Source organism: Dendrobates tinctorius, unplaced genomic scaffold (assembly GCF_039654945.1).
Source record: "Dendrobates tinctorius isolate UK_male_01 unplaced genomic scaffold, ASM3965494v1 ptg000134l, whole genome shotgun sequence".
Classification (NCBI taxonomy): domain Eukaryota; kingdom Metazoa; phylum Chordata; class Amphibia; order Anura; family Dendrobatidae; genus Dendrobates; species Dendrobates tinctorius.
Window position 1 is genome coordinate 23,030,387 of NW_027361802.1, and position 22,964 is coordinate 23,053,350.

At 44.3% G+C, this 22,964-nt stretch overlaps 1 protein-coding gene across 1 annotated transcript in view; it reads right to left on the reverse strand.

Annotated features, from left to right (window-relative positions):
• LOC141048335 (protein prune homolog 2-like) overlaps positions 1-5,797 on the reverse strand; it is a 199,795-nt gene extending 193,998 nt beyond the window's left edge. Inside the window, exon 1 of the mRNA XM_073543817.1 lies at positions 5,611-5,797. Coding sequence (XP_073399918.1) covers positions 5,611-5,646 — 36 coding nt within the window. The 5' untranslated portion in view covers positions 5,647-5,797. The remainder of the gene's footprint in view (positions 1-5,610) is intronic.
• Between the last annotated feature and the right edge of the window lie 17,167 nt (positions 5,798-22,964).

Consider the following 22,964-nt stretch of genomic DNA (forward strand, 5'->3'; position numbering starts at 1 on the left):
TACACTAGGATAGAAATGAGGGGGCCATGCATACCACGATAGGGATGAGGGGCAATGCATACCAGGATAGGGATTAGGGGGCCATGCATACCAGGATAGGGATGAGGGGGCCATGCATACCAGGATAGGGATGAGGGGATCATGCATACCAGGATAGGGATGAGGGGATCATGCATAGCAGGATAGGGATGAGGAGCAATGCATGTCAGGATAGGGATGAGGGGGACATGCATGCCAGGATGGGGATGAGGAGCCTTGCATACCAGGATAGGGATGAGGGGGCCATGCATAGCAGGATAGGGATGAGGAGCAATGCATGCCAGGATAGGAATGAGGGGGCCATGCATACCAGGATAGGGATGAAGGGGCCATGCATGCCAGGATAGGAATGAGGAAGTCATGCATACCAGAATAGGGATGAGGGGCCATGGGCCATATGTATTAGGATGGGGATGAGAGAACCATTTATACCAGGATAGGGCATTTTAAGTACAGAATTGACCACATTTTTTGCTTCAATTTTTTTCCTAATTTCCTCCTCTAAAACCTAGGTGTGCCTTATGGTCCGGTGAGTCTTATAGTCTGAAAAATATGGTATGTATGTGCAAAGGTCACATAGTGTATTTGTGCACCTGTAGATTAATTTATTGCTAAAGGTGTACCTATTTTTTATTTTATTATGGTAAATATTTGCATCATTCAGGGCTCATCATCCATATCCGCTAATCTTTCCAACACAAGGTATTAACTGCAAGCTACATCTGGTTTCCTTTCACTTCCTAAGTAGAAATGAGTCCTGTTTTGGCACATGGAGAGGTGGTACATAAGTGATAGTGACCATCCATATTTACAATGACTGGCAAAAGAATTCACCCCCTTAGCTTTTTACCTATTTTGTTACATTACAACCTGTGTTTAAGTATTTTTGTAATCAGATTTGTGTGTGATGCATCAGCACTAAATAGTCTAAGTTGGTGAAAGTGAAGTGAGAAAAAAATAGGCATAAATTAAATTTATTGGCGCAAATAACTAAAAGTTGGCATTTGCATATGTATTCACCCCTTTTGCTTTGAAGCTCATAGAAAATTCTGGTGCAAGCAATAACCTTCATAAGTTACATGATTAGTGAAGGGAAGTCCACCTGTCTGCAATCTCAGTGTCACATAGTCTGTCAGTATATACACACCTTTTCTGAAAAGCCACAGAAGCTGCAACACCATTAAGCAAGAGGCTACACTAACCAAACAATACCATCAAGACCAAGCAACAAACAAGTCAGGGACAAAGTTGTTGAGAAGTACAAGTCAGGGTTGAGTTATACAAAACATATCCGAATCTCTGATGATCAATGGGAGCACCATCGAGCCCATTATCATCAAATGCAAAGAACATGGTACCACAACAAACCTGCCAAAATAGTGCCGCCCACCAAAACTCTCATCCAAGGAAAGGAGGGCATTAACCAGACAGGCAGCACAGAGACCAACTATAAACCTGAAGAAGCTGCAGAATTCCCAAGCCAAGACTGGAGTATCTGTCCATAAGGGTATACACTCCATAGAATTGGCCTTTATAGAAGAGTGGGCAGAAAAAAGCCTTTACTGACACACAAAAATTATAAGGCTGTAAGGCTCGTTCTGAGTTTGCCAAAAGGCATGTGGGAGGTTAGTCAAATGAATGGAGGAAGGTGCTGTAGTCAGATGAGACCAACTTTTTGGCCACCAAGATAAACACAATGTCTGGCGCCAAACCGACACAGCTCATCACCCCAAGAACACCATCCCTACAGTGAAATATGGTGGTGGCAGCATCATGCTATGGGGATGTATTTTGGCAGCAGAGACAGGGAAAATGGTCAGCGTCAAAGGGAAGGTGGATCATGCAAAATACAAGGATATTATTGAACAAAACCTGTTTTAGTTTGTGATTTGAGACTGAGCCTAAGGTGCTGATATGGTCACCGCTTATCCCCCAATCTCACTTGCACACAGTGTCAGGTGGTGCTCTCCTTTTCACTGAGTGCAGCACAAATTCACAGTGCTCACAGATATTTAGTCACGGATCTTCCTGCGCTGTACATATGGCATTGCAGCACAATGATCTCAGGGCCCCAGGCAGATCAGTGAGCACTGTCAGTGAGCACTGTAGAACATACTAGAGATGAGCGGAAGTGCTGGTCCTGTGACACATGAGTGGAACTAAGAAGAAGACCTATGAGTGCTTCATGCACTCTGAAATTAGCAAATTGCCTCATACCAGAACAAATGCATTGCGGCAGAGGCAACAGGGTCAACTAGGGTTGTACCGGTAGGGTTTTTTGCTTTCTAAGAGTGGGAGAAGGAGGTGTACATCAGAAAACTATTGTTAATTTTCAAGTTGTTCTCCAACTCAGGATGCATGCGGGGTGTAATGATGGTGTGTGTGGTGTGGTACGGGGGGGTGGGGAGTAATATTGTTTAAGGTGATGGATGCTAGAGCTAGCTGTTAGACTTATTCCTTGGGGGGTCGTGATCTTTGAGGGGTTAGGAATGCTGGGCCCAAGTGACAGTAAAACCATTTTTCCAGTGTTAAGGGGGAGTGTTAAAGTTATATTATATATGGCCACTTGTCTTCCGGCGGAAGGGTGCAATGATTTTACCTAATGGTGGGTTTAACGTGGCACTATCCAGGCCATATAAGGACTGCAGATTTGCAATATATATGTGTGGATGTTTAATGCCAACCACACTAATGTGCACAGAATGATCGTTAAGAAAATCATTCTGTCCCTATAGAAAACATCGAAAGTACATCATCACTTGTTTATACTGGACAATATGGTGCCAAGAATGAAAGTCATGGCGCCGGCTGCACAAGTATTTTCCATTCATTGGGCATTTGGTGACCTGTTTAGATGGGCCAATAGTCTGAACAGCTCGTTCCCCAATTATTGGCTTGTCTCAATAAGCCATAACTCTCTGGTGAGTGAGCTGATAATATAAGGCTACCTTACTGTCAGACCTCTTCTTACAAGGGTAACACTTATAGCCTCGTGTGCCTAAGTCACCAAAATACCTTATCCTGACCCTGGTGCCATAAATTATTCTGAAAAATGCCATGAATATGAAGAAATATGCGCACACATGGACAAAATTGCTGGTAGCGTTCTGTTAAAGTGAGAAAAAAACATCGAAATTTACTGAATATCAACCAACGAAAATCAGACATTGCTTTTGATTCAAGAGAAAATTAAAGAAAAAAAAACTAATGAACATGATCTGGAGAAAAATGATGGTATCCCTAACTTGTTCCATTTTATTTCTAAAACAAGTTACCAACCAATATATACATAAAGGATAAAACAAATCTTACTGGCACCATCAGGCATCAAAAGGATTGTCTGGTCTAAACTGACAAGTCTGAAGTCACTCTATGTGCCTGCAGACTGGTGAATCCTCCCATAGTACGCATCATGCGCTGTGAGGATACTGCGGGGTCAGTGCTGGAAGTGGCAGTCATGAGACTGCAAGCATGCGAAATGCATACTCACTGACACAATCAGACTAGACTGTGTCCATTGCCGGAAACAGTCTAGTCGGATTGTGGCCGCATATCGCATACTTGCAGTCACTTGACCGCCATTCTCAGCGCTGACCCCGGAGTATCCCCACAGCGTGCTGTGTGATAATTGATAAGTCTGCAGTCACATAGAGTGACAGCAGACTTGTCATTTTAGACCGAACCACCCCTTTAAGGAAACAAAAATATGACTCCTATGTATACTTACAAGAGGCATAAAAAGGGGCTTGACTTTTGGATTGATTAGTAAAAAAATGAATATTTGTGTTCACAAAAAAAGTGTTTTAGGTATATAGATAAATGATGAAGAACACTAAAATGGTTGTCCAGTGAAAACACGTTATCCGCAGGATAAGTTGTAACATGCTGATTGGTGGGTGTCCAACCACTGGGACCTAAAGTACAGTGATAGAAAATTGGGGGAAATTTAATCCCTGACAGAGGGAACTTTAATCCCCATTACAAAATGGTGTGGTATATCGGACAGCTAGCCACCACTCCAGTCATCTATGTGGGTGCCAGAGATTGGCAACCCCATAGGGAAATGCATGGAATGCATATTGCCACTCCATGTTTCCTGTTCTGTCTACCAATATTGGTCCGATTGGTCCAACCACCACCAATCAACGAGATAAAATCAGACAACCCCTTTAAATATATCAGAAGTCAGTCTTACTTGAATATAATGGAGCAGTGATGAAGGAGCACACTTAAAGGGAATCTGTCACCAGATTTTTCCTACCCCATCTGAAAGCAGCATAATGTATGGATAGAGACCCTGATTGCAGTGATGTGTCACTTACTGGGCTGCTTGCTGTCCGTTTGATAAAATCACTGTTTTAAACGCTGCAGATCTAGCGGATTGTTGAGCTCTGTACAAACCTGTCAACACCACTGACTGACAGCTTTCTGCCCATGTAGTGTACACAGAAAGCTGCCAATCAGTGGTGGGGTTGGGGTTAAACAGAAATAATGAATATACTTGACTACATGGCAGCAGGTTTACTAGTCCTCTAGCGATAAAGTTGCTATTTTATCAACAAGAAATTATCAAAACTTTACTAAGCAGCCCAGTAAGTGACACATTGCTGGAATCAGGCTCTCAGCCCCTACATCATGCTGCTCTAAGATTACATAGCAAAAATATGGAGACAGATTCCCTTTAAATTACAGTAGGGTTGCAAGGCAACATGAAGCTAACTGAACGGCAGTGAAGTAGTGAGGAATTTCTAGGCCCTTGGAGCCCATGCGATAGGGAGTACTGGTTATGTCTTACAGAGAAGGCTGAGCAGAAGATGTGCTACTCTGCGCCCATAGGGACTGTCAGATTGCATTCTCCCAACAGCCATGTAGGCTCCAAGTCTAAAGAGGGAGAAAGAAGAACTGGGTGGAGGGAGGGGGAGACAGGCAGAAATGCTGACAGCAGAAATGTACTGAGAGACAAGAGGGAGGAAGCAGCAGATGAGACTGAAGGACTGAGAAACAGCAATGTGCCTGCAGGGGGTGGAAAAGCTGGGGAAAAGCAAAGATGAGAGAAAAGATGGGTAAAGAAGGCACATGGCTGGAAATTGGGAAGAGATTTGTTCTCATTAAGATGTCTACAGATGGAACAAAACAAGTGAAGGAATGAACAGAAGGGCATATAATATAACATAACAGCATAATATAAAAAATATAGGAAATCGGATTACAATATGTAATAACAATATAATCTAATCTAAGCAGCACTTGTTGGCTCCAGCAGGGCGCCTGCGCTCCCACTTCTGCCATAACCCACCAGTTGTGGCCACCTCACCCCAGTCCTCAGACACCTCTCCAAGGTGAGGACCCCAGCCAGTGGTTGGCGACCATTCTGGGGGACTCCTCCACAAGTTCTCCCACTAGGAGCCCCATGCTTAGCTTTCTCTGTCTCTGCAGCTTTCCATCACCCTGGCTCACAGTGATGCCCCCTACACGGCTGAGCTGGGTGGGGCTGATGCACACCCCATGGGCCAGGACCCGAGGGTCCTCACTTTCCTGGCCCCCTGATCCGAGATAGTGGGGCGAACTCACCAGCCTGGATTTGGTGCGCTGCAGGAATTCCTCCATGGTTTGCAGTAGGGTAATCCCTGGGGATGCTGCAGCCCCCCACACCTGATGCTGGTGCCTCTCCAGCTGTGGCAGCCCCCCGATACACAAGCAGTCCGGACCAGCAGGCAGCAGGAGCTCCCCGGGAGAAGGCGGCTGTCGGGAGCGCGCACGGAGCCTCTCCAAGGTGCTGAAATGTGACCCGCACGGGGCAGGCACACAGCGGTAACCCCTTCACTGCCAGCAGCACTGGATCCATTGGAATCCACCGAGGAGCATCTCATAGATTTAGGAGAATGCCTCCATAATGGAAGGCTGGAGCCTAGTAATCCACTGGCTGCTAGAAAAGAGAGTAACAACCCTGAAACAGTTATTAAAGTTGTCTCTTTCTCCAAAATGCCTTATTAAATGTAGCATAAAGTGTACACATCTGTGCACGAGGCATGGCAGGTCACCACTCTGGTAATGCTATTTTATTACATGGGACTACTTATTCTATGACTAATTACAGCCTAAGGTCGGAGGTTTTCCTAGATATCCCAGATCTGTGCAACTACAGGAGCACCACCCTATATGGCTCCAGTGCAACTACAGGAGCACCACCCTATATGGCTACTATGCAACTACAGGAGCACCACCCTATATGGCTCCAGTGCAACTACAGGAGCACCACCCTATATGGCTCCAGTGCAACTACAGGAGCACCACCCTATATGGCTCCAGTGCAACTACAGGAGCACCACCCTATATGGCTACTATGCAACTACAGGAGCACCACCCTATATGGCTACTGTGCAACTACAGGAGCACTACTCTTTATGGCTACTGTGCAATTACAGGAACACCGCCCTATATGGCTACTGTGCAACTACAGGAGCACCACCCTATATGACTCCTGTGCAACTACAGGAGCACCACCCTATATGGCTCCAGTGCAACTACAGGAGCACCATCCTGTATGGCTACTATGCAACTACAGAAGCACCACCCAATATGGCTACTGTGCAACTACAGGAGCACCACCCTATATGACTCCTGTGCAACTACAGGACCACCACCCTATATGACTCCTGTGCAACTACAGGACCACCACCCTATATGACTACTGTGCAACTACAGGAGCACCACTCTAGATGGCTACTGTGCAACTACAGGAGCACCACTCTAGATGGCTACTGTGCAGCTACAGGAGCACCAGCCTATATGGCTCCTGTGCAACTACAGGAGCACCACCCTATATGGCTACTGTGCAGCTACAGGAGCACCACCCTATATGGCTACTGTGCAGCTACAGGAGCACCACCCTATATGGCTACTGTGCAGCTACAGGAGCACAACCATATATGGCTACTGTGCAAAGGATCATGGGATCACATGCCTAGCCAAGACCTCTTATTTGGCAGATAGCATGTGAAAATAAATGCTGTCCTTCATTCATAAAATTAAATGATATAATAATGTTGACCGCAAGCACTGCTACATAAGGCCACGTTCACATGTTCAGTATTCGGTCAGTATTTTACCTCAGTATCTGTAAGCCTAAACCAGGAGAGGGTGATAAATGCAGAAGTGGTGACGTGTTTCTATTATACTTTTCCTCTGATTGTTCCTCTCCTGGTTTTGGCTTACACATACTGAGGTAAAATACTGACCACAAATACTGAAGGTGTGACTGTGGCCTAACACTGATTGTAAGGCCACATTCACACCTCCAGTATTTGGTCAGTATTTTACCTCAGTATGTGTAAGCCAAAACCAGGAGAGGAACAATCAGAGGAAAAGTATAATAGAGAAACGTCACCACTTCTGCATTTATCACCCACTCCTGGTTTTGGGTCACACATACTGAGGTAAAATACTGACCAAATACTGAACGTGTGAATGTGGCCTTACAATCAGTGTTAGGCCACAGTCACACCTTCAGCACCTTCAGTATTTGGTCAGTATTTTACCTCAGTATGTGTAAACCAAAACCAGGAGAGGAACAGTCAGAGGAAAAGTATAATAGAAACACGTCACCACTTCTGGATTTATCATCCACTCCTGGTTTAGGCTTACGGATACTGAGGTAAAATACTGACCGAATACTGAACATGTGAATGTGGCCTAAGATTACCCCAAGATCCTAAAGAAGTGGATGGCTCATTGCTGATTTCAATCAGGTCTATAGGTAAAAATGCACGATTCATACACATCATAACAAAATTTCAAGTATAACTATAATTAATTCACCGTTCAATTAAAGCACCACTCCAGCTTTTTATTTTACCGCTGCAGCGGTGCTTCTGATCTAAGGTCCCTGCCCTACTCTCATACCTGCCCGCTGTCTTCACCTTCTATCACCGCCGCCACCATTGGTCTCCAGCAGTGTGTGACCTACTGGAACATTCCAGTGTTTCAAGGAGCAAGCTGGAGGTCACAACTCAATATAAGTCCATGAGAGCCTCGTTTTGGTCTCGTATTGGATCTCATGGACTTGTACTGAGAGCTTGTGAGAAGTTATGGTCGCAAGATGACACCGCAGGATTGGAGCAGTGGCGAAAAAAGGTGAAGCCCGGCAGAGGGTGAGTATAAGGCCTGCAGCTGGGCCCTTACATTACAAGCATCACTGCAAGCACTGAAAACAACAACTCGGGAGTTGGGCTTTAAACATATAGCCACTTGGTCTATGAGTGGGATTTTTTTTTTCCTAAAATCAAATGATATGACATGACCACAATCTCTGTGCTACATAAGATTTCATAGATGTGTAAGTACAGCTCTTGACTTATAGTCTCATTTTTCAGCACATGTGATTGGAATTAGCAATCCCACAGTAATAATAATATATATATATATATATATATATATATATATAGACAGATAGATAGATAGATAGATATCGGATAGACATATGTATATACATATATATCGTCACCGAACTTTACGAGTAAATCGGTAAGTTGTGCTTCCAATGCGCTTTGCTGCAGAGATGTGCCGGTGATCTGATCGCTGCAGTGAATGAGTTAATGTTCCTGCGCTGTCTGCTTTCTCCGAGATGTTACGCCACTTCTTAGGACTCTGGCATCTTGCCAAGCAGCCCCCCCCAACAGGAAGCCGGAGAGAGCAGGCAGCACAGCCAATCAGTGGTGAGAGCACATCATAGACGGATCAGCACTGCAATAGTGGACAGCGCCCAAGAGGGTGGAGGCGGCTGCTCACCCACCATGCACCACTGTGGCCGGTGAGCTCATTGCTTGCTTTACTGACAGTAGCCTTCTGCCTTTGTTGCAGTCACTTCCATAAGCCACATGTGAGAGGATGATGCAGTAAGTGCTGGAGATCCATTGTAATGCGACTTATCTCTACTCCAGCTTTGGGTTCATGCAGACGGCAGCTGGGATGAGCTATTTAGTTATCATGATGAGCACATATCAGACATATATGGTGTATTACAGGTATGTAGCTTAGGATGGAAACATAGAAACAATCCAAAGAATTCCCTTATCTATTTACCGGGTCATCAGGACAACATAAACCAATAGAAGAAAAGGACCCTAAAGGCCCTTTTACATTTAGCGATGCACCAGCGATCCGACCAGCGATACGACCCGGTCAGGATCGCTGGTGCATCGCTAAATGATCGCTAGTGAGCTTTCACACAGAAAGATCTCACAGCAATGCAGCAGCGACGCAGCGCACAATACTTACCTTTCACACACAGCGATCCTGGCGTCCTCCCGCCCGCCTCCACGCGTCGCTCGTCTCACACAGCAGGAAGCCCAGCAGGAAGCAGACGACGAGAAATGGAGCCGCCCGATCTCGCGCGATCAGCGATGGACAGCGGGGGAGCCAGTCTGAGGTAAGTATCACACATAGCGATATCGCTAGCAATATCGCTATAACGTCACAAAATCAGTGACGATTTACCGATATTGCTAGCGATATCGCTATGTGTAAAACCCCCTTTAGACACACTAAGCAATAATACTAGATAATGAATAGATGTAGCACAAGATAAAACTGGGAAACCACTCATGATGAAAGGACGATAATCTAACAGATGGTCAGGGATGATGACAATAAATAGTTCTCGGTTAAAGATAAAATACCTATCCTACCTATAACAAGGTAAGCAAGGAACAGAATGTCTCCCCAATGTACCAAGTAGTATTGGGTGGTGAACAAAAAGTTTGTCAGTAATCTGTGGTACCATAAGCACCATATCAACAGGGAGGAGATTTTAACAAAGCAAAATTCTCTAAAATGCATGCTCGCAAACGCCAGAAGCCTGACAAACAAGATGGAAGAACTAGGAGCAGAAATATCTACAGGTAACTATGACATAGTGGGAATAACCGAGACATGGTTAGATGAAAGCTATGACTGGGCAGTTAACTTACAGGGTTACAGTCTGTTTAGAAAGGATCGTAAAAATCGGAGTGGAGGAGGGGTTTGTCTTTATGTAAAGTCTTGTCTAAAGTCCACTTTAAGGGAAGATATTAGCGAAGGGAATGAGGATGTCGAGTCCATATGGGTCAAAATACATGGAGGGAAAAATAATAGCAAAATTCTCTTTGGGGTCTGTTACAAACCCCCAAATATGACAGAAATCATGGAAAGTTTACTACTAAGACAGATAGATGAAGCTGCAACCCATAATGAGGTCCTTGTTATGGGGAACTTTAACTACCCGGATATTAACTGGGAAACTGAGACCTGCGAAACCCACAAAGGCAACAGGTTTCTGCTAATAGCCAAGAATAATTATCTTTCACAATTGGTGCCGAACCCAACCAGAGGAGCAGCACTTTTAGACCTAATACTATCTAACAGACCTGACAGAATAACAAATCTGCAGGTTGTTGGGCATCTAGGAAATAGCGACCACAATATTGTACAGTTTCACTTGTCTTTTGCTAGGGGGATATGTCAGGGGGTCACAAAAACACTGAACTTTAGGAAGGCAAAGTTTGACCAGCTAGAGATGCCCTTAATCTGGTTGACTGGGACAATGTCCTCAGAAATAAGAATACAGAAAATAAATGGGAAATGCTTAAGAACATCCTTAATATTTAATGTTAGCGCTATATAAAAATAAAGATTATTATTATTATTATTATTATTAATAGGCACTGTAAGCGGTTTATACCTTGTGGGAATAAAAGGACAAGAAATAGGAAAAATCCAATGTGACTAAACAAAGTAGTAAGAAGGGCAATTAACAGTAAAAATAAAGCATTTAAACTACTAAAGCAGGATGGCACTGTTGAAGCTCTAAAAAAACTATAAGGGGAAAAATTCTTTATCTAAAAAAATAATTAAAGCTGCCAAAAAGGAAACAAAGAAGCACATTGCTAAGGAGAGTAAAACTAATCCCAAACTGTTTTTCAACTATATCAACAGTAAAAGAATCAAAAGTGAAAGTGTAGGCCCATTAAAAAATTGTGAGGAGAGTATGGTTGTAGATGATGAGGAAAAAGCTAATATATTAAACACCTTCTTCTCCACGGTATTCACGGTGGAAAATGAAATGCTAGGTGAAATGCCGAGAGACAAAGAAAACCCTATATTAAGGGTCACCAATCTAACCCAAGAAGAGGTGCAAAACCGGCTAAATATGATTAAAATAGATAAATCTCTCGGTCCGGATGGCATACACCCACGAGTACTAAGAGAACTAAGTAATGTAATAGACAAACCATTATTTCTTATATTTAGAGACTCTATAGCGACGGGGTCTGTTCCACAGGACTGGCGCATAGCAAATGTGGTAACAATATTCAAAAAGGGCTATAAAAGTGAACCTGGAAATTATAGGCCAGTAAGTCTAACCTCTATTGTTGGTAAAATATTTGAAGGGTTTCAGAGGGATGTTATTCTGGATTATCTCAATGAGAATAACTGTTTAACTCCATATCCGCATGGGTTTATGAGGAATCGCTCCTGTCAAACCAATCTAATTAGTTTTTATGAAGAGGTAAACTATAGACTGGACCAAGGTGAGTCATTGGATGTGGTATATCTTGATTTTTCCAAAGCGTTTGATACCGTGCCACACAAGAGATTGGTACACAAAATGAGAATGCTGGGTCTGGGGGAAAATGTGTGTAAATGGGTAAGTAACTGGCTTAGTGATATAAAGCAGAGGGTGGTTATAAAAGGTATATTCTCTAACTGGGTCGCTGTGACCAGTGGGGTACCGCAGGGATCGGTGTTGGGACCTATTTTCTTCAACATATTTATTAACGATCTGGTAGAAGGTTTGCACAGTAAAATATCGATATTTGCAGATGATACAAAACTATGTAAAGCAGTCAATACAAGAGAAGATAGTATTCTGCTACAGATGGATCTGGATAAGTTGGGAACTTGGGCCGAAAGGTGGCAGATGCAGTTTAACAATGATAAATGTAAGGTTATACACATGGGAAGAAGGAATCAATATCACCATTACACACTGAACAGTAAACCACTGGGTAAATCTGACATGGAGAAGGACTTGGGGATCCTAGTTAATGATAAACTTACCTGGAGCAGCCAGTGCCAGGCAGCGGCTGCCAAGGCAAATAGGATCATGGGGTGCATTAAAAGAGGTCTGGATACACATGATGAGAGCATTATACTGCCTCTGTACAAATCTCTGGTTAGACCGCGCATGGAGTACTGTGTACAGTTTTGGGCACTGGTGCTCAGGAAGGATATAATGGAACTAGAGCGGGTACAAAGGAGGGCAACAAAATTAATAAATGGGATGGGGGAACTACAATACCCAGAGAGATTAGCAAAATTAGGATTATTTAGTCTAGAAAAAAGATGACTGAGGGGCGATCTAATAACCATGTATAAGTATATAAGGGGACAATACAAATATCTCTCTGAGGATCTGTTTATACCAAGGAAGGTGACGGTGACAAGGGGGCATTCTCTGCGTCTGGAGGAGAGAAGGTTTTTCCACCAACATAGATGAGGATTCTTTACTGTTAGGGCAGTGAGAATCTGGAATTCCCTGCCTGAGGAGGTGGTGATGGTGAACTCAGTCGAAGGGTTCAAGAGAGGCCTGGATGTCTTCCTGGAGCGTAACAATATTGTATCTTACAGTTATTGTTAGGTTCTTTAGAAGGACATAGATCTGGGGATTTATTCTGACAGAATTTTATAGGCTGAACTGGATGGACTAATGTCTTTTTTCAGCCTTACTAACTATGTTACTATGTTACCATAGACGTCTATTAGCTCAAGACAGAGCAAGGTGGTCTTAAACAAAACAAAGAATGTGGAATGACCATAGATAACATTATGTAATCGGGGGAACAAACTCTTTGGTAACTCAAGAAAGTGCGCTGTCCATTTACCAAAAACCTTCTACACAAATAGAAACTTCTATATTTATAAACGAACAATTTGGTCAGTATGTAAAAGCCCCATATAGAAATGCTGTAACCAGGTAAACAGATATGCCTCCAGTGTGGCTAATTAGGCTGCTTTCACATATCAGTTTTTTGGAGTTAGTCACAATCCGTCGGATCAACGGATCCGTCGCAGATTGTGAAAAACTGATGCGACCGATCCGTTTTTTCGCGGGATCCGACTGAATATTGGCCCCCCTGGCTACAAATACCAGCCAGCAGCCACTCCAGAAATGGCGCACCTCTAAGATGGCACTTAGCCCCTCTCTTCCCACTGCCGTGTAGCGGTGGCATATGGGGTAATAAAAGGGTTAATGTCACCTTGCTATTGAAAGGTGACATTAAGACTAGTTAATAATGGAGAGGCGTCAATAAGTCGCCTATCCATTATTAATCTTATATTAATAAAGGGTTTAAAAAAACCACACATAAGAATAAAGTAAATTAAATAAACATGACACATTTTTTCAAAAATTTTATTTTACGCCTATCCAGTCAAAGCCATCGATCATCTGCAAAAAAAATAAAAAAACAAACCAACAATATACTTCCTGTCTGACGTAATCCCATTAATAATGATTGTCCCATGACAATCTCCCCTATAGAGCTGTCACATCAGCAGATGTGACCTCTCTATAGGCCTCCGATGACCCACTGACGGGAAATAACCCTGCAGCATTGTGTCATTGGAGATAAGCCTCTCGCTTTACGGCACTACAGCGTGAGAAAATTCTCATGCTGTAGTGCTGCAAAATGGCAGGTGAACTCAGGTGACCTGTCGGCGGCAGAGTGATACAATGTGGAGGATTATCTCCGTCATTGTATCACCAGAGACCCTGGAGAGCGGTCGCATAAGCTGATGTGACAGCTCTCCACGGCAGATCATCATGGGACAATCGTATTAATTGGATTACGTCGGTCACAGGGAGTATATTGTTGGTTTATTATTTTAATTTCTTTTCAAGTGATCAATGGCTTTGGGGATTAGCAGTATATGGTAAGTATGAACTATATATGTGTGTATTTTTTGTTTTGTTTTTTTTACATTCAACACATTACCGGGAGGATGGGTCTACTACTGTCCCATCATTGGCTAATGTGTCAATCACCGTCACTGTAGCAGGCATTGGATGATGCTTGCATATACACACACACAGGCCCCTGCATACCCCCGCTGTTATGAATGAGTCACCGTAGGAGGCAAAAGCAGAAATACAAGCTAAGTCCAGAAAAACAAAGCAAAAACAAAGTCAAAGCACAAAAGCAAAAGGCCGAGAAGCAAACTTAGCTTTGGAGGAGCAGGAATTCAGACTGGTCTCCAAGGATCCCACAGAGAAATCACCCGCAGGGCAGAAGGGCGTCGGCAGCATTATATCCAGTCCGTAACTCCACTCAACCAGTCACAATCATCAGCCTCAGGTGTTTGACAATCAGGTTCACTACCTTCTTTTACCAGAAGAGGGAGTTCCTCGAGCATCAGTAATGAAGGGGAAAATGAACTCACAACAGTACCTCCCCCTTGAGGAGGGGTCACCAAACCCTCAACTATGCCACCAGGGTGATCAGGGTGAGCCCGATGAAAGGCACGCACCAATCGTTTGGCATGAATATCAGAGGCGGAGACCCAGGAATTATCCTCCTGACCATAACCCTTCCACTTTACCAAATACTGGAGTCTCCGTCTAGCCAGACGGGAATCCAGTACTTTTTCTACCTCATACTCCATGTTACCTTCAACCAATACAGGGTCTGGAGGTGCCACCCCCGGTACAACAGGTTCAACAAACCTCTTCAACAAAGATTTATGGAACACATTATGGATTTTAAATGTGACAGGAAGAGCCAAACGAAAAGAGACCAGATTAATAATCTCCATAATCTTGTAAGGTCCAATCAATCTAGGCTTAAACTTAGGAGAAGCCACCTTCATAGCAATATTTTTTGATGATAACCACACCATATCACCTACCTTTAACTGGGGACCAATGGTCCTATGTCGGTTGGAAAACCGCTGGGCCTTTTCCTGGGAGAGAGATAACTTATCCACCACTTGGTCCCAGATCTGGTGCATTCTCTCCACCACAGTGTCAACACCTGGGCAGGCAGAGGGCTCCACCTGCCCTGAAGAAAATCGAGGATGAAACCCAAAGTTACAAAAAAAAGGTGACATCAAAGTGGCAGAACTAGCTCTATTATTTAAAGCAAATTCGGCCAAGGGCAAAAATGAAACCCAATCATCCTGATCAGCAGAAATAAAACATCTCAAATATGACTCCAAGGTCTGGTTTGTTCTCTCTGTCTGCCCATTGGTCTGAGGGTGAAAAGCAGAGGAGAAGGACAACTGAATTCCCAGCCTGGAACAGAAAGTTCTCCAAAATCTAGACACAAACTGCACTCCTCTGTCAGATACAATGTTCTCAGGAATCCCGTGCAAACGAACCACCTGTTGTAAAAACAGGGGCACCAACTCAGAGGAAGACGGCAACTTAGGGAGTGGTACAAGATGAACCATCTTAGAGAACCTATCACAAATCACCCAAATAACAGTCATCCTCTGAGAGACAGGCATATCAGAGATGAAATCCATTGAAATATGGGTCCATGGCCTCTTGGGGACAGGCAAAGGCATCAACAACCCACTAGAGCGAGAACACGATTTAGACCGGGAGCACGTCCCACAGGACTGCACAAAATTCCTGACATCACGAGACAAGGAGGGCCACCAAAAAAACCGACTCACTAGATCTCTACTACCAAAAATCCCTGGATGACCAGCCAAAGCAGAGCAATGATCTTCAGACATCAATCTCTTCTTCCACTGGTCAGGAACATACAACTTTCCACTGGGACAACGCTCAGGTTTGTCCTCCTGGAACTCTTCCAGAGCACGTCTCAAATCGGGCGAGATGGCAGAAAGAACTACCCCTTCGCCTAAGATGGTAGCAGGCTTGGTCACCACAGGAGAATCAGCAAGGAAGCTCCTAGAGAGGGCGTCTGCCTTGACATTTTGTTCCAGGAAGAAAAGAAACCACAAAATCAAAACGTGTAAAAAACAAGGCCCACCTAGCCTGTCTAGGGTTCAAGCGCTTAGCCGACTCTAGGTAAATCAAATTCTTGTGGTCAGTGAGGACCACGACTTGATGCTTAGCTCCCTCCAACCAATGACTCCACTCCTCAAATGCCCATTTCATGGCCAACAGTTCCCTATTCCCCACATCATAGTTACGTTCAGATGGAGAGAACTTTCGAGAAAAGAAAGCACAGGGATTCATTTTAGATGTTACAGGATCCTTTTGGGACAAAACAGCTCCTGCACCAATCTCAGAAGCATCCACCTCTACCTGGAATGGAAGTGAGACATCAGGTTGCCGCAAAACCGGGGCAGAGGTGAATCTTCACTTCAACTCCTGAAAGGAAGAAACAGCCTCCGGAGACCAATTTAACACATCAGCACCCTTTTTAGTCAAATCAGTCAATGGCTTGGCAATACTAGAAAATTTTGCTATAAATTTCCGATAAAAATTAGCAAAACCCAAAAACTTCTGGAGGGCCTTCAAAAAAGTGGGCTGAACCCAATCGTGAATGGCCTGTACCTTGGCCGGGTCCATTTCAATAGTTGACGGGGACAAAATAAATCCCAAAAAAGAAATCCTCTGTACTCCAAAAAGGCATTTAGATCCCTTGACATACAGGGAATTCTCCCTCAAGATCCGGAACACCATCCGAATATGTTCCACATGAGAATCCCAATCCTTGGAGAAGATCAAAATATCATCCAGATAGATAATCAAAAATTTATCGACAAAATCTCGGAAAATATCGTTCATGAAGCACTGGAAGACAGAAGGAGCATTAGTGAGCCCAAAAGGCATCACCAGGTACTCAAAATGTCCCTCCGGAGTATTAAACGCCGTCTTCCATTCATCCCCATGCTTAATGCGAATAAGATTATACGCCCCCCTGAGGTCAAGCTTGGTAAACCAGCAAGCACCTTTAACTCTGGAGAATAGATCAGAAATCAGGGGTAACGGATACTGATATTTAACAGTAATTTTGTTGAGGGCACGATAATCAATACAAGGTCTTAATGATCCATCCTTTTTGGCTACAAAAAAAAAACCCGGCACCCAAGGGTGACGAGGATGGTCTAATATGACCCTTCTCCAACGCCTCCTTAATATAGGATCGCATAGCCTCATGCTCGGGTACAGATAAATTGAAGAGCCGACCCTTGGGAAATTTACACCCCGGGCTCAGTTCAATTGCACAGTCATAACTCCAATGAGGAGGCAGAGACGCAGACTCATTCTCACTAAATACATCATAAAAGTCCGCCAAATAATCAGGAACATCATGCGACTGAGGAGAGGTGGAAAACACCGGAGCCTCACTAAAGGCACACCGACAACCCCAACTCACCACAGACACAGATTTCCAATCCAAAACTGGATTATGAATCTGTAACCAGGGAAACCCCAGAACAACAGTATCATGCAGATTATGCAACACCAGAAATCTGCAATTTTCTTGATGGTCTGGGGCGACCCGCATTACCACCTGGGTCCAAAACTGGGGTTTATTTTTAGCCAAAGGAGTAGCATCAATTCCCCTCAAAGGGATAGGCGTCTGCAGAGGTGTCATCGGAAATCCACAACGTTTAGCAAAATCCAAGTCCATTAGGTTTAGGGCTGCTCCCGAATCCACAAACGCCTTGGCGGAAAATGTGGACAGGGAGCAGATCAGAGTAATAGCCAGAAGAAACTTAGGTTGAACACCCCCAACAGAAAACGTGTGTGCAAAGCGTTTCTCTCGTTTGGGACAGACAGAAATAATATGCGAGGCATCTCCACAGAAAAAACACAACTTATTACGCCTTCTGAACTCCTGACGCTGCTCTCTGAACTCTATCACATTGCATAGGTTCAGACATTTGTTCAACAGGTGTCAACACCTCTCGTGCAGCTTTGCGTTCACGCAAACGCCGATCAACCTGAATGGCTAATGACATAGAATCGTCAAGACCAGAGGGAACAGGAAATCCCACCATAGTATCTTTTACGGCTTCTGACAACCCCTTCCGAATGAGAGCAGCCAAGGCATTGTCATTCCAGGTAGTAAGTACTGCCCACTTTCTGAATTTTTGACAGTACAATTCTGCAGAATCACGACCCTGGCTCAATGCCAGCAGGGTCTTATCAGCCTGATCAATGGCATTAGGTTCATCATACAACAACCCCAAAGCTTGAAAGAATGCGTTCACATTAGTCAGAATAGGATCATCTGGTTTCAAAGAAAACGCCCAATCCTGGGGATCGCCACGCAGCAAAGAGATGACAATTTTAACCTGCTGCACGGAGCTCCCTGACGAGTTAGGCTTCAAGGCAAAGAATAATTTACAATTATTTTTGAAATTCAAAAATTTAGACCGATCCCCAAAAAATACATCAGGTGTAGGAATCTTTGGTTCAGCAGCATGTGAATGAGCAAGGTAGGCGGAAATTCCCCGCACTTCCGCAGCGAGCTGCTCCACACGATCAGACAATTGCTTTATCTCCATTGAGAGAAAAAAAAATTCCCCCTACGGCCTCAGAGATAGAGGAAAAAATATACACACTTTTTTTTTTTTTTTTTTTTTTTTTACAATTCTTTCCTGCTATTGAGTACCCTAGAATCTGCGGTACGGCGGGTGATTCTGTTATGAATGAGTCACCGTAGGAGGCAAAAGCAGAAATACAAGTCCAGAAAACCAGAGAAGTTGGCAACTATCAGATTGCAGACCCCTGAACCTATCAACACAACTAGCAGTAGCAGTGGGGGGTTCCTACGATGCCCTAGACCCCTCGATCACAGCCGGAGAAATATATAGGCCTAAAAAAAGAAAGGGGAAATCTAAACTGCCCCAGAGCAGACCCCAAAGCAATAGGCAGCCCCTAACATATAATGACAGTGAAGCAAGATGAAAATACTAACACAGACAGAAAGATAGACTGAGCAAAGACGGGGCCCCAAAACTACCTAGATAGGAAAGGGACAGGAAGGCTGCTGTCTGCAATCTGCCAAAACCCTATCAAAGACATAAGCCAACCAGTTGATATGAAAAAGGCCCTGAAGCAGCTAGGCTTCAAAAACTGAATCAGCACTCAGGTATTTTCAGAAGACAGAGCTAAATGAATTCAGCACACCCCAGCAGGGAATGGCAGAAATCCAGAAAAACAAAGCAAAAACAAAGTCAAAGCACAAAAGCAAAAGGCCGAGAAGCAAACTTAGCTTTGGAGGAGCAGGAATTCAGACTAGTCTCTAAGGATCCCACAGAGAAATCACCCGCAGGGCAGAAGGGCGTCGGCAGCATTATATCCAGTCCGCAACTCCACTCAGCCAGTCACAATCATCAGCCTCAGGTGTTTGACAATCAGGCTCACTACCTTCTTTTACCAGAAGAGGGAGTTCCTCGGGCCTCAGTAATGAAGGGGAAAATGAACTCACAACAGTAGGCTATGTGGGGCTCATGCTGTATATGAAAAGCTATGTGGGGCTCATGCTATATATGGGAGGTTATGTGGGGCTCATGCTATATATGAGAGGTTATGTGAGGGCTCATGCTGTATATGGGAGTCTATGTGGGGCTCATGCTGTATATGTGATGCTATGTGAGGATCACGCTGTATATAGAAGGCTATGTGGGGCTTATGCTGTATGTGGGGATCATACTATATATGAGAGGCTGTATATGGGAGGCTATTTGTGTGCTCATGCTGCAAATTGGAGGCTATGTGGGGCTCATGCTGTATATGGGAGGCTATGTGGGGCTCATTAGTTATATGGGAGGTTATGTGGGGGCTCTTGCTGCATATGGCAGGCTCATGCTGTATATGAGAGGTTATGTGGAGATTGTGCTATATATGGGAGGATGTGTCAGGGCACATGCTGTATATGAGAAGCTATGCGGGGCTCATGCTGTATATGAGAGTTATGTGGGACTCATGCTATATATAGGAGGCTATGTGGGGGCTCATGCTATATATGGGAGGCTATCTGGGGGCTCATGCTGTATATGGGAGGCTATGTGGGGGTTCATGCTTTGTATAGGAGGCTATGTAGGGACATATGCTGTATATATGAGGCTATGTGGAGGCTCATGCTGCATATAGGAGACTGTGTGGGGGCTCATACTGTATATAGGAGGCTTTGTGGGGCTTATACTGTGTATAGGAGGCTATGTGGGGGCTCATGCTATATATGGGAGGCTATTTGGGGGCTCATGCTGTATAAAGGAGGCTATGTGGGGGCTCATGCTGTATATAGGAGGCTATGTGGAGGCTCATGCTGTATATAGGAAACTGTGTGGGGGCTCATACTGTATATAGGAGGCTTTGTGGGGGCTCAAACTGTATATAGAAGGCTATGTGGGGGACTGAAACTATATATAGGAGGCTTTGTGGGGGCTCATACTGTATATAGGAGGCTATGTGGGGGCTCATATTGTATATAGGGGGACTCAAACTATATATAAGAGGCTATGTGGGGGCTCACATTGTATATAGGAGGCTTTGTTGGGGCTCATACTGTATATAGAAGGCTATGTGGGGGGATCAAACTGTGTATAAGAGGCTATGTGGGGGCTAACATTGTATATAGGAGGCATGTGGGGTTCATAGGGTATAAAGGAGGCTGTATGTGGCCCTTACGGTATATAGGGGACTGTGTGCAGGCTCATACAATAAATAGGAGGATGTCAGCATACTTAACTCTGCTCAATAATAAGTGATAACATTAATATGAATTTAAAATAAATATAATTAATATGTTAATATTAATATTGAGCAAAATTAATTTCAGCCTATTGGTTTGGCTCTCCACAATAGTCATGGTCTCCCAGGTGGCCCCTTTGGAAAATTAATTGCTCACCCCTGGTTTTGAGGACTATACAGTGCAAGAGGATTCTCTTATAAGGTTCCTTACATGAAAAGGCCTGGAGTTTAGTAAATGTTCTTGCTGAAGTTATAGCAATCTAAAATAATGTTTTAAAAGATAATTATCTCAAATCACCGTTTCCTAAGATTCAAAGGATCTGAGAGAGACATGTCAGCACAGTAGGTATGTCCCACAATGGCACTGGATTATTGACAGTAGGATTTATCTTGCTGATTGCTTTGAAGAATCTTGTGACAAAGTGCTGGCCAGAAAAAAAGAATCATTACTTTGAATTGATAGTGGTATAGTTTATTTCAGAATGTTGTTAATTTTAAACTACGTTTGAAAGCCTTCCTGACTAAATTGAAAGACAGAAGACATGGAATCTGGATAGCAATTATTGCCAGCAAGGGCGTAACTACCACAGTCGCAGCAGTCGCCACTGCGACCCGGCCCGGGAGGAGTCAGGGGCCCGGCAGGTCAGACCATGATATCTCCCAACTGTCCCTATTCTCGCGGGACAGTCCCGTTTTTGACCCCCCCACATCCCGCCCGGGAGTCTATTCTTCCTGCACTGCACTGAGCCGCCACACCTCCCCATGCACCTCATCCTCGCCCTCCCAGATAGACCCACCGCAGCCCCCACAGCCTGCAATGACATCCTAGGCTGTTCTTTTCTGCGTGCACAGGACCTGTGATGAGGTCGCAGGAGGGGAGGAGTCAGGGGTCACATGATCAGGGGCCTCAATGTATGCAGGACTCTGCTGTGCTAGTTGTCATGTTGCTGGATGAGGTGAAGTTTCTGTGTGGGGTCACGAAGGGTTTACAGGGTGGATGTAGCAGAGCTGTGTGTGTACGAGTTGTTCGGAGCGGAGCCGCGTGTGTACGAGGTGTATGGAGCGGAGCCGTGTGTGTACGAAGTGTACGGAGAGGAGCCGTGTGTGTACAAGGTGTACGGAGAAAAGCCGTGTGTGTACGAGGTGTATGGAGCAGAGCCATGTGTGTACGAGGTGTACAGATTGGAGCCGTGTGTATACTAGGTGTACGGAGCAGAGCAGCGTGTGTACGGGGTGTACAGAGCGGAGCCGCGTGTGTATGAGGTGAACGGAGAGGAGCCGCTTGTGTACGAGGTGTACAGAGCGGAGCTGCGCGTGTACGAGGTGTACGGAGCGGAGCCTGGCGTGTACTAGGTGTACGGAGTGGAGCCGCGTGTACGAGGTGTACGGAGCGGAGATGTGCATGTATTTTGGCATGGGGGCCCCCATTTGAAAGTTCGCACCGGGGCCCATAACTTTGTAGTTACGCCACTGATTGCCAGAACCAAGGCAGAATGCATTTGCCTCACTCTGTAGTAGACTTTTGGTGTTGAAGGTTCTTTGGTAGCCACCAGGATAAGAATCCAGATTACTTAATCAGAGAGGCCTTTTGATTTTAATTTCTGCAGCTCATTCTCCAGGCTGCAAGATGCAGTCTGAATGGATATGCTGAAGCCATCGGCGTTCCCCCCATTAACCATGCAGAACTTGGTGTGAGCAAAATATACTCTCTTCTATGCCTTTCAAACTCCAAATTTATATTTGTTTCACAAATTACACTTATAAAATCAATACAGCGCAGCCTTGTATGGTGTACCCAGGATTTCTGGTTAATTAGCACATGTAGGCATTTTAAATAGTGTCACAGACAGAGGAAAAGTTCCCTATGAACTATGAGCCAATAGGAACCATAGGAGCGGGAATATAAATGTGGAACTACTTGATCACTATAACACACGGGTTACACGAAAAGATGAATACCATAGTCACAAAATTAAATTTGTTCTTTCACATGTTCCCACTTTTGTGACCAATTATGGGTATTTTGGTAGGCATATAGGAAGGAGCATGCTAGTGGCATCCAAGACTTTCCTACCTGCTTCACCTCAGTTCCCTACCTGAAGATCTATATTGCATCACAACTCTAGATGTCTTCTTGTTTTGATCAGTAATATACAATCAGAGGTTCTTTGAAAAAGGTTTCCCTTACACATGGACTGTGGGT